Consider the following 12,704-nt stretch of genomic DNA (forward strand, 5'->3'; position numbering starts at 1 on the left):
TATATACCAATAATATTTATGCTGAGAGCCAAATCGAGAAAACAGTCTCATTTATAGTAGGCACACAAACACATACACATAAACACACACACACACACACACAGAGAATACTTAGGAATACATCTAACCAAAGAGGTAAAAGATCTGTACAAGAACTCCAGACCACTTGGAAAAGAATTGTAGATGACACAAACAAATGGAAAAATATCCCATACTCATAGATTGGAAGAATCAATATTATTAAAATGACCACATTACCTAAAGCAATCACAGATTTGATGAAATCCCTATCAAATTATCAACATCAGTTTTTACAGAATTAGGAAAAAAAAAATCCTAAAATTCATATGGAAACAAAAAGAGCACAAATAGCCATAGCAATTCTAAGCAAAAAGAACAAATCTAGAGGCATCACATTGCCTGAATTCAAATTATACTATGAGGCTATAGTAACTAAAACAGCATGGTACTATTACAAAAATAGACACATAGATCAATGGAAGAGAATAGAGAACCCACTTGTACCTATTGGGTACAATGTTCACTATTTGGTAACAGGCACACTATAAGCCCAATCCCTACCAGTACATAATATACCTATGTAACAAACAGGCGCATGTATACCCTGAATCTAAAATAAAATATAAAATATTAATTTAAAAACATTTTCTAAGAGGATAGAACTTCCATTAAATGTTATTATGACAAAATACTACTACTAATAATAAGCATAGGGAGCAAAGTAGTCTTTTGGAGATGACAAATATGCTTATGGCATTTATTGTGGTGACAGTGTCACAAGTGTAATACTTATCTCCATGCTCAGCAAGTTGTGTACATTAAATAAGTATAGCTTTTGTATGTTGATTATACCTCAATTATGTGATTTTATGATTTAATTAATTAACAAAGTTTTTAAACAAATCATAAAGTAGATACTCTAGAATTTAAAAATTCAACCATCTGAATTGGTCGGCTTAATAGCAGATTTGAAACTGTTGTAGAATAGATAATTCTATTTAAAGTCAGATTAATAGAAATTATCTCAAGTGAAGCACAGAGAACAAAAATGGGGAAAAAATGAACACAGAGTGACCTGCAAGATGATAGCAAGTAATTTCACAAAAATATAATCACATCCCAGGAGAAAAGGGATTGGAGGATCTAACATTACTCCTTAACCAGGAGTAAATGTGCTTGATCTTTATGGAAATGCATCATGCTTCCACTGGCTTCATTCTAGCCTCGTTCCTGACATACCCCTTGATTATGCTCCAAATTAGTAATATAAAAGCTATAAAATTATGAGGAAACTAAGTAATATATTTATGCATGTTTTAAAATATTTAGGAAAATTTGAAACATGAAAGTATTGAGAGCAAACCAGATAATTGCCTACCAGAGCAACTGCAGCAGCAAAATCCTTATTACATACTTGCCCAGGAAATGTGGCTCCTATTAAGGTGGGAAGTTTCCTGTAGCTGAAAAATAACTTTTGCCATAAGTGAATTTGAATGTGGTATTATTGGTGATAAGTTTCATAGCAGCAAACATTATCAAACAATTACTATCTCCCAAGCACCATACTACTTTGAATTATGCCATAAATACATTTCTCTCAAAGTTTCAATGTTAAGAATATTTCAATATACACTTTTCTCTTTTGAATTTGATAAATATCCACAAATATAATTAGGATAAGGCCTAACAATTTATGGAAATACTATTGCACTAATGATTATAGTTTTTATTCTGGTTTCCTCTATATTTATAGCCCTGAAAATTCAAATTTCTATGACCTCCTTGTTCATTTATTACTTATTTTTGACCAGATTTTTCTGCACATTAAATTCTAGATAGTAGGAAAATTTAACCCTTCACTATATTAGAAAATAAAAACATAAGAATTACCTAGAAGTGAGCCAGGAATATAGAAATATGATAACCTAGGGTAAAGGTTCATAAACCAAAGGAAATCAAATAAATTGTAGCACTCACAATTAAACTTTTCGTTATTTCAATACCTTTTGTGGAATTTTAGTTTTATGAATAACTTTATGTTGTTTAATAAAACATTTTAAGTTTTGCCTCACATTAACTCCTTGAGGACAAGGACTCTTGCTTACATTTCTCACATTCCATAGTATCTATATTAAATGGGTAGAACACAAGATATCTATAAAATAAATGCTTATTTTTCATAATGAACATATTAAGTCATTTTGAGTTATTCCTTTAATGTTATAAAATGCAGAATACTACACTTACACAAATAAGTATGCAATTTGATGTGGTTTAAAGTTAAGATGGTCCTTTTTCCATTCAAAAAATTCTAACAATACATATTCAGCATGCCCTGTAGTAGAAATTTTGTTTTTATTTGACCAGATTTCAATGGAAGATATAATGACAGTCAGTTGTAACTGGGTAAGCATCTAAAAGAAGAATATAATTAAAAATCATAAATAAACTTGAACATTATATTACATTTTCTAAAAACACATTTGATACAGTACTTTGGTTATGGAAGCTCTTCAACAGCACAGAAAATTATTATACACATCATTTTTATAAAATATATTTTAAAATAATAGCTTTTAAAAACTTACAGTGTTAACAAGGCCAATTATCTGAATAACCTTCTGCGTTACAGCGTTTATATCAGAGCCCATGTAATCAAACTGAAAAAGATAAATGATTTGTAAAAACTAGTGGACATAATTAATATATCACATCTCTTTTATTTTACAATATGCTGTATTCTAAAGTAGCCATAGGAATCCACTCCAATTGAAATCCAGGAAATCAGTAATAATATGCAAATAATGATTTAATAAAAATATATAAAACATGATTTTAAGCAATGTTTAGTACATTCAATTTTCATATTATTTCTTTTTAATGAAAATTGAATACTGAATTTCTAAAATGTGATATTTCAAGCAGTTCTCATTTCTATTATAAATATAATCCTAGACTGAAAAACAATATGTGGAGAAAGTGGGAAAATCCTCAATGACAGGATCACCATTAAAATGATGCTGTATACTGTGTTAGAAACATCCTTTTTCACAACATATTATAACACATGTTCTAATTTCTTCTTTTTCCAGTAAGCTCTTCCTATGTCTAATTGCTTAAAAATGCCAAGACAGTATTAAATAGCAAAGATTATATTAAGTATATGACATACTCAGTACAATAAGATATAAATGGAAACAACAAAAGGTTAAAAAGTGGGAGGATGAAATTAAGGTATAGAGTTTGTACTAGTTTTCTTTTTGCTTCTTTGTTTATGCAAAATAGTGTTATTATCAGGTTAATATAATATGGTATAAGACAGTATTTGCAAGCCTCATGGTAACCTCAAATCAAAAAACATACAATGCATACACAAAAAATTAAAAAATGAGAAACTAAATAATCACCAAAGGAAAAACTCAACTTCACTAGAGAAAGACAGGAATGAAAGAAAGAAGAAAAGACCACAAAACAACCAGAAAACAAATATTAAAATGTCAACAGTAAGTCCTCCTTACTTATCAGTAATAACATTGAATGCAAATAGATTAAACTCTCTAATCAAAAGATACAGACTGGCTGAATAGATGAAAAATACTAGATCCATTGATCCATTGTTTACAAGAAACACACTTCAACTATAAAGACACACATAGAATGAAAATAAAAAGACAGGAAAAGATATTCATGCCAATGGAAACCAAAAAAGAGCATGAGTTGCTACACTTACATCAGACAAAATAGGTTTCAACACAGAAACTATAAGAAGAGACAAACAAGGTCAGCACATAATAAATAAGGGGTCAATTCAGCAAGAGGATATAACAATTTTAAACATATATGCACCCAGCACTGGAGCACCCAGGTATACAAAGCAAATTCTTTTTATTTTTTTTTTTTCACAGAGTGGTAAGTGGCAGGGATATAAAGCAATTATTAGAGCTAAAGAGACAAATGGGCCCCAGTACAATATTATCTGGAGACTTCAACACCCCATTTTCAGCATTAGAAATGTCTTCCAGACAGAAAGTTAACAAAACAAAATCAGATTGAATCTGCACTATAGACCAAATGGATCTAATAAATATTCACAGAACATTTCATCCAAGAGCTGCAGAATACACATTCTTCTCCTCAGCACATGGATCATCCTCAAGGATAGACCAAATGTTAGGTCACAAAACAGGTCTTAAAACATTCAAAAAACTGACAGAAAATCAAGCATCTTCTCTGATGACAATGGAATAAAACTACAAATTAATAACAAGAAGAATTTTGAAAACTATACAAATGCATGGAAATTAAACAACATGATCCTGAATGACCAGTGGGTCAATGAAGAAATTAAGAACGAAATTGAAAATTTTCTTAAAACAAATGATAATGGAAATACAACATACCAAAATCTATGGGATACAACGAAAGCAGTACTAAGAGGGAAGTTTATAGCTGTAAGTGCCTACATCAAAAAAGAGTGAACAGGCAACCTACGGAATAGGAGAAAATTTTTGCAATCTATCCATCTGACAAAGGGCTAATATCTAGAATCTACAAGAAACTTAAATAAATTTACAAGGAAAAAAAATCAAAAAGTGGGCAAAGTATATGAACAGACACTTCTCAAAATAAGACATTTATGTGGTCAAGAAACATGAAAAAAAGCTCAACATCACTAGTCCTTAGAGAAATGCAAATCAAAACCACAATGAGATACCATCTCACGCCAGTTATAATGACAATTATTAAAAAGTCAGGAAACAACAGATTCTGGCAAGGCTGTGGAGAAATAGGAACGCCTCTATACTGTTGATGGGAGTGTAAATTAATTCAACCATTGTGAAAGACAGTGTGGCAATTCCTCAAGGATCTAGAATTCAAAATACCATTTGACCCAGCAATCCCATTACTGGGTGTATACCCAAAGGATTATAAATCATGCTACTATAAGGACACATGCACACGTATGTTTATTGCAGCACTATTTACAATAGCAAAGACTTGGAACCAACCCAAATGTCCATCAATGATAGACTGGATAAAGAAAATGTGATACATATACATCATGGAATACTCTGCAGCCATAAAAAGAATGAGTTTATTTCCTTTGCAGGGACATGGATTAAGCTGGAAACCATTATTGTCAGCAAACTATCACAGGAACAGAAAACCAAACACTGCATGTTCTCACTCATAGGTGGGAGTTTAATAATGAGAACACATGGACACATGGAGGGAACATCACACACAGGGGCCTGTCAGGGGCTTGGGGGCAAGGGGAGTGAGAGCATTAGGACAAATATCTAATGTATGTGGGGCTTAAAACCTAGATGATGGGTTGATAGGTGCAGCAAACCACCATGGCAGATGTGTACCTATGTAACAAACCTGCACGTTCTGCACATGCATCCCAGATCTTAAAGTAAAATTTAAAAATTTTAAAAAGAGGAAAAATTTCTAATAAACAATGTAACAATGCATTTTAAAGAACTACTAAAACAAGAGCAAACCAAACCTAAAATTAGTAGAAGAAATAATAAAGATCAGAGCAAAAATAAATGAAATTAAAAGAATGAAAGATCAATGAAACAAAAAGTTGATTCTTTGAAAAGTTAAACAAAATTGAAAACCTTTAGCTAGACTAAGAAAAAAAGAGAGAAGATCCAAATAAAATTAGAAATGGAAAAGGAGACATTACAACTGATACTGCGGAAATTCAAAGGATCACTAGTGTCTACTATGAACAACTATATACCTATACATTGGAAAATCTAGAAGAAATGGACAAATTCATAGATACATGCAACCTACCAAGATTGATCCAAGAAGAAATCCAAAAGCTGAACAGATAAATAACAAGTACTGAGATGAGAGACATAATAAAAAGCCTTTCAGTGAGGAAAATACTGGGAACTGATGGCTTCACTGTTGAATTTTGCCAAACATAGAAAGAACTAATACCAATGCTACTCAAACTATTCCAAAAAATAGAGGAGGACGGAATATTACCAAACTCATTCTACAAAGCCAGTATTACCCTGATACCAAAACCAGACAAAGGGACATGAAAAAAAAAAAAAAAAGAAAGAAAGAAAAGAAAACTACAGGCCAATATCTCTGATGAATATTGATGTATAATTCCTCAGCAAAATACTAGCAAACAAAATTCAACAATGCATTAGAAAGATCATTCATTATGACCAAGTGGGATTTATCCCTGGGTTGCAAGGATAGTTCAACACATCCAAATCAATCAGTATCATTCATCTTATCAACAGAATGAAGGATAGAAAACATATGATCATTTCAACTGAGGCTAAAAAAGCATTTGATAAAATTAAACAAATTTAATAAATGATGCTGGGAAAATTGGATATCCATATGCAAAAGAATGTAACTAGACCTTTATCTCTCACCATATACAAAAATCAAATCAAAATGGATTAAAGCCTTAATCTAAGACCTCAAACTATGAAACTACTACAAAGAAACATCAGGAAACTCTCCAGGACATTGGTCTGGGAAAAGGTTTCTAGAGCAACACCCCACAAGCACAGGCAACCAAAGCAAACATGGACTAATGGGATCGCATCAAGTTAAATAGCTTTTGCAGGCCTGGTGCAGTGGCTCACCCTGTAATCCCAGCACTTTGAGAGGCTGAGGCAGGTGCATCACCAGGTCAGGAGATCGAGACCATCCCGGCTGACATGGTGAAACTCCATCTCTACTAAAAATACAAAAAATTAGCTGGGCATGGTGGCGGGTGCCTTAGTCCCTGCTACTTGGGAGGCTGAGGCAGGAGAATGGCATGAACCCAGAAGGCGGAGCTTGCAGTGAGCAGAGATTGCGCCACTGCACTTCAGCCTGGGCAACAGAGCAAGACTCCATCTCAAAAAAGAAATAATAAAAATTTCTGCACATTGAAAGATACAGTCAATAAAGTGAAGACATAACCCATTGAATGGGAGAAAATATTTGCAAACCACCCATCTGACAAGGGATTAATAACCAAAATATATAAGAGGCTCATCACATGACAAATGCTGATGAAGATGCAGAGAAAAGGAAACCCTTGTACACTGCTAGTGGGGATGTACCACTGAGGAGAACAGTTTGTACTTTCCTCAAAAAAACTAAAAATTGAGCTACCATATGATCCAGGAATCCCACTGCTGGGTATATATCCAAAAGCAAGGAAATCAGTACATCCCTATGTTTCTTGCAGCACTGTTTGCAATAACTAAGATTTAGAAGGGTCCATCAAGAGATAAATGCATAAAGAAAATGTGGTGCATATACACAACGGAGTACTACTCAGCCATGAAAAAAAGAATGAGATCCAGTCATTTGCAACAACATGGACAGAATTGGAGATTATTGTGTTAAGTTAAATAAGCCAAGACCAGAAAGACAAACATCGCATGTTCTCACTTATTTGTGGGATTGAGAAATCAAGACAATTGAACTAATGGTCATGGAGAGTAGAAGGATGGTTTCCAGAGACTGGGAAGGGTAGTGGGGGTTTTGAGGGGAGGATGAACTTTCTGTTTCTTTGGCTAGTGGAACAGCAGCAAAAGTGACTTTTAAAGTGTTTGAACATTGGATTTCACTCTCTTGATGCTGTGGGATCCCTGCAACACTTATGTGAAGAAGCCTGGCCTACCCTCCTAGTAGACAAAAAACACAAAGCCCAGTGACCCTATCTCATAGTTAGCCAACTTCCAGAATCAAAGACACCTTCTTGACTAGAAGCTGATTTCAGAAGCATTAATGAGCCCAGCGGAGACAAGCAGAACTTCCCAGCCAACCCACATACAGACCAAAAGAAACATCTAGCAGAATTACTAAATAAATGGCTTTTGCATTAAGCCACTTTTTTGTGGTGGTTCTTTACAGAGTACTAGAGTATTTAAAATTGGTGCTTGTAAGTAAGGTGCTATAATAACAAGCACCACAAATATGTGTGACTACTCTCAGCCTAAGAAAGCAACCCAGGGTTCCAGGTGCTTCAGAGGAGCTCTTCTCTAGCAAAGGCTAGAGAAATGGTGAGCCGTTTGTTACCAGCAGCTAAGAGAGCAATGAGGAAACTACTATTACCCGGACAAAAGTAGTGACCTATTAAATGTAGTAACACAACAATTGGAAAACCCAAAAAAAATTGCCAATTAAATAATCAGGATTTATTTTTCATGATAAAGTTTTGTGTTGGGAGAGATGTACACCAATCTAGGAATTATAAAATGATAAATACTTTTTACAGGACATGATGATATATATTGGATTCTTTTTAAAAGTTAAACTTTCAAGAATGCACTTCCCCAAAAAAAAAATCACAAATGCCAAAAGAAATATATGTAACAAGTATATTTATGGCAGAATTACTTTTAATAACCAAAAAAGTAATAATGACATAAAGGTCTATGATTATCAATAAGTGGTGGGGTTATACGAATTTTAATTCTCTCCTAAAAATACTTTTTCAAAGTTTTCTAGATGTTCTACAGTGAATATATATTGATTTCATTATTTAACTGATGATGTATCCTTCCTAAGAAAGATATTGGAAGCTGGGCGCAGTGGCTCACGCCTGTAATCCCAGCACTTTGGGAGGCCAAGACGGGCGGATCACGAGGTGAGGAGATTGAGACCATCCTGGCTAACATGGTGAAACCCCATCTCTACTAAAAATACAAAAAACTAGCCAGGCCTGGTGGAGGGCACCTGTAGTCCCAGCTACTCAGGAGGCTGAGGCAGGAGAATGGCGTGAACCCAGGAGGTGGAGCTTGCAGTGAGCCACTGCACACCAGCCTGGGCGACAGAGTGAGACTCCATCTCAAAAAAAAGAAAAAAAAGAAAGATACTGGAGTGCTTTCACAGTGCCATATCAACTAGGGGCGGGTGTGGGAGTGGTCGTCCCCAGTGATTTATTTTATCACTGATATTACTTAGAATTGTCAGTACAGGATAATAATCAAAAGAAAACCAGCTTTTAGTGGGGCTTTTTATTGTTTTTAGGCCATTGCCTGCACAGTCCCAACAGCATTCCCCACTTCTTGAAACTTGACTATAGCTGCTAACACTCCTGGAAAGAAAGAAAGAGGCAACATCTCAACTTAAGCATGGAGTATGTAAAAATTGCTTGAGGCCAGGCCCGGTGGCTCACGCCTGTAATTCCAGCACTTTGGGAGGCCAAGGCAGGCGGATCACCTGAGGCCAGGAGTCAAGACCAGCCTGGCCAACATGGTGAGACCCTGTCTCTACTAAAAATATAAAAATTAGCCAGGTGTGGTGGTGCACACCTGTAATTCCAGATACTTGGGAGGCTGAGGCAAGAGAATCACTTGAACCTGAGAAGCAGAGGCTGCAGTGAGTGGAGACTGCACCACCGCACTCCAGCCTGGGCAACAGAGCGAGACTCCATCTCAAAAAAAAAAATCATTTGAAACTGATACTTGATAGGATTTCTACAATAAAATACAGAATCACTTCATGACTACAGACACTGACACATTTTTTTTCCAGCTAACCCGGGTGATCCTACGCTAGGTGTAGCGTGGCAACACTTTCACTTTGATGGCATTTCTTTTATGCATGTGTGTGGGACACCCATGGGAGCCTCGTTTCTCATTATTATACATGAACATCACAAGCGGGAGTGTTGTTGGCTGACTGAGAGGTACAGCTCTGTGCTTCTCTCCCAGAGAAGCTGTGAATGAAATACCATATAATATGAATGGAGATCCCCTTAGGCAACTTAACAGTTCATTATAAAACACTGGATTTTTAAAGGATGTTTTTGAGAGGGAGTCTTGCTCTGTCACCCAAGCTGGAGTGCAGTGGCATAACCTCAGCTCACTGCAACCTCCGCCTCCTGGGTTCAAGCGATTCTCCTGCCTCAGCCTCCTGAGTAGCTGGGACTACAGGGGTCAACACCATGCCCAGCTAATTTTTTATTTTATTTTTAGTAGATACCGGGTTTCATCATGTTGGCCAGGCTGGTCTTAAACTCCTGGCTTCAAGCAATCTGCCCGCCTCAGCCTCCCAAAGTGCTGAATACAGGCATGAGCCACTGCGCCCAGCCCTAAAGCACTGGATTTTGGAAAAAAAACAATGTATGAAATTTGAGTCAAGCATAAAAATTAGAAATTCATGTCTCTCCAGGGTAGTCCTAGACCACAGATCCTACTGAGGAACCAGCCTGATTTCATCAACACAGAGAAGGCCTTGTTTTTTACCCTGAGCGGGCGAAATTACTACAATGCGTGAGTGGCTCCGAAGCTTCCGGTGTTTAGGAAAAGAAAGCAGTCTTGAAGGAAATAGCAAATGTGGATGACTCTGCAGCTTAAGGCAAAAGGAATCGATGATTAGATGACATTTTATTCACTTTAAACATCCACTTTGTAAAGGATCCTTTTAAAGGTCGCATTTAGGGTTTGGGCTGTACTTGGAAGATAGAGAAAGGGAGGCTTCACTTGGACAGCAGTGCGGGGTACAAAGCATCTGACACAGGCTTGTGGCTTTGGAAAAAACAATATGTTGGGGTATCTGTAGCTCTCTACTCTGGATGTTTATTCCAGTGGGCTCAGCATTTAGTTACCTTTTAAGGAAGTCATAAGCAGAGGTAACATTTATCATGTGAAATTACCCAAACTCTACCAAAAGCAATCCATAGCAATTGGCATTGCTTTTAGCTCATGAGAGCTTAAAAATATCTCCCCGTGTTTATTGTGGCAGCCAGTCAAGAGTGAGAGCAGAACGTAAATCTCATTCAGAAATCCAGCCCGCATTTTTACTCCCCTTACAAATTCTTTAGAATCACAGAAAAAAGGTTGCCCTGTATCAGCTGCCCACCCTCAATGCAGGTGATATTTACCTGTTATATCAGTTTAATGTGCAGCCCATCTCCTATTCATTAAGTTGATTTGAAAAATGATCAGAAGCATCAGGACTGGGTCCTCTGAAAATATAAATGCCTCTGAGGCTATATCCGTTTAAGGAAAACCAGGTCTTTTACCTTTGCTCTGGCTTCACCCCAGCATTTTCTTCTACAGCAGAAACAATGCATGTAGTCATTTCGGAATACCGGTTTAACGCATTAATACTTGCAGGTGCTTTTCCTAGAATTTTGGCTCTGCAAGTGTTATATGGTGAGTGTGTCAAAGGCAGCAAGCAAGGGTCATGTAAAGTGAATATCTTATGAGGCCAGAATACATGGCAGTATAAGCAGAAGCACCCAAGATAATCAAAATACTTGAGGAATATGATCCACAGAGACTTTCAAAGGCACATGCGGTGAAGTGGTGGAACAGTGGGCTGGGAGAAGGGGAGGGGAGAGTGGAAAAGCATTAAAACTACAGGAAATCAGAGAAAATGCTGGCCTTCTGTTCCTTAGCTTCTAGAGTTAGGGAGTTGTTATATAACCCAAGCCAGCAGCTAAAGGCGATCTGGCTAATAGTTAACTTAATTATTCTGGAATGTGCTTTTTTTCTATAAATCAGCCTAAGTCAAAAGAAAGAGGAAGTCATCACTGAATCAAATGGCAGGAGAGGCCAGCTGGGAGGACTCATTCCCCCTGGATCCTGTAGTAGTACTCTGCTCTGTGGCTGTACTGCAGTGCAAGTTAAATAAATTGGTCTCAATAGCAAGCTGATAGTTACATGAGAGTTAAGAAGAAATTACTTAGGCGGATAGTGAGGGTACAGGAGTCCTCAGTAAGGTTTTCCTTTTAATGAAAAGCAACTCCAAAATCATTTTCTTTTCTAACAAACATCAGCCTGTAAAATCAAGCTGCAGACATAGACAAGCAAGCTAGAAGCTTGCACAGGTGAATGCTGGCAGTTGTGCCAGTAGGAAAAGGCTACCTGGGAACAGGCATGTTCAAAATGGCGGCTCCATCTTCTCTTCTCTTTGCCAGCCACATGTACAGTAAGGAGCAGACAAGATGGTGCTGGCCACTTAGAAAGTCCATTTGCATAATAAGATTAGGGCGGGGCAACCAGCCTTCCCAGGCACCATGTAAACATTACACCTGATCAAGCCAATCTGTGGGGCCTACGTAAATCAAACACTGCCTCCTCCAGACTGTCAATAAGATCTGGTGCAGTCCGCGGTCGGCCGGCTTTTCCTTTTTGGACACCTCTCTCTCATAAGAAAGAGCAAGCTGCTCTCCTCTTTCCTTTCTTCTGCCTGTTTAACTTCCTGCTCCTTAACCCACTCCGTGTGTGTGTGTCCGTGTCATTAATCTCAGCACGACACGACAAACCCAGGCAATGATGCTGCTTCAATAGGACAGCTCCTTTAGACGAAGCAGACTCTGTAATTTGAATGTTGATGTGAGGAAAAGGGAGTGCACATAGAAAAGATGACAGTGCCACTTGTGGCAGGGTTTTACTGTCATTGTGAAATCTCTATGAAAGGATGTATTACAGTAAGGCTCAATGTTTCAGCATATTCTATCACAATAATAAGACTTCTGTCAGCTTCTAAGTGATGTGGTTCTTTGCAGTGTGCTGGTGTGTCTGCAGCTTGGTGGCCACAGAAACAGTGCTCTGTGCCAGCTGGATGAGGTTCATGCCCCCTGCACCTGATGCACCTGACTCAGTCTCATTTGCTCTGATTAGTCACTTTTGCCTTCATTCGCTGGAACTAAAATCCTGAGAGTTTACTTGCAAAGGGTGGTGTCTGGT

The 12,704-nt window shown here is 37.1% G+C and overlaps 1 protein-coding gene across 3 annotated transcripts in view; it reads right to left on the minus strand.

Annotated features, from left to right (window-relative positions):
* LOC126961194 (disintegrin and metalloproteinase domain-containing protein 5) overlaps positions 1-12,704 on the minus strand; it is a 137,182-nt gene that overhangs the window by 101,065 nt on the left and 23,413 nt on the right. For all 3 annotated transcript variants that reach the window (XM_050801306.1, XM_050801307.1, XM_050801308.1), the window contains 3 exons: positions 2,610-2,681; positions 2,269-2,435; positions 1,400-1,481 (listed from right to left, as the gene is read on the minus strand). In XM_050801306.1, coding sequence (XP_050657263.1) covers positions 1,400-1,481; positions 2,269-2,435; positions 2,610-2,681 — 321 coding nt within the window. The remainder of the gene's footprint in view (positions 1-1,399; positions 1,482-2,268; positions 2,436-2,609; positions 2,682-12,704) is intronic.

This window comes from Macaca thibetana, chromosome 8 (assembly GCF_024542745.1).
Source record: "Macaca thibetana thibetana isolate TM-01 chromosome 8, ASM2454274v1, whole genome shotgun sequence".
NCBI lineage: Eukaryota > Metazoa > Chordata > Mammalia > Primates > Cercopithecidae > Macaca > Macaca thibetana.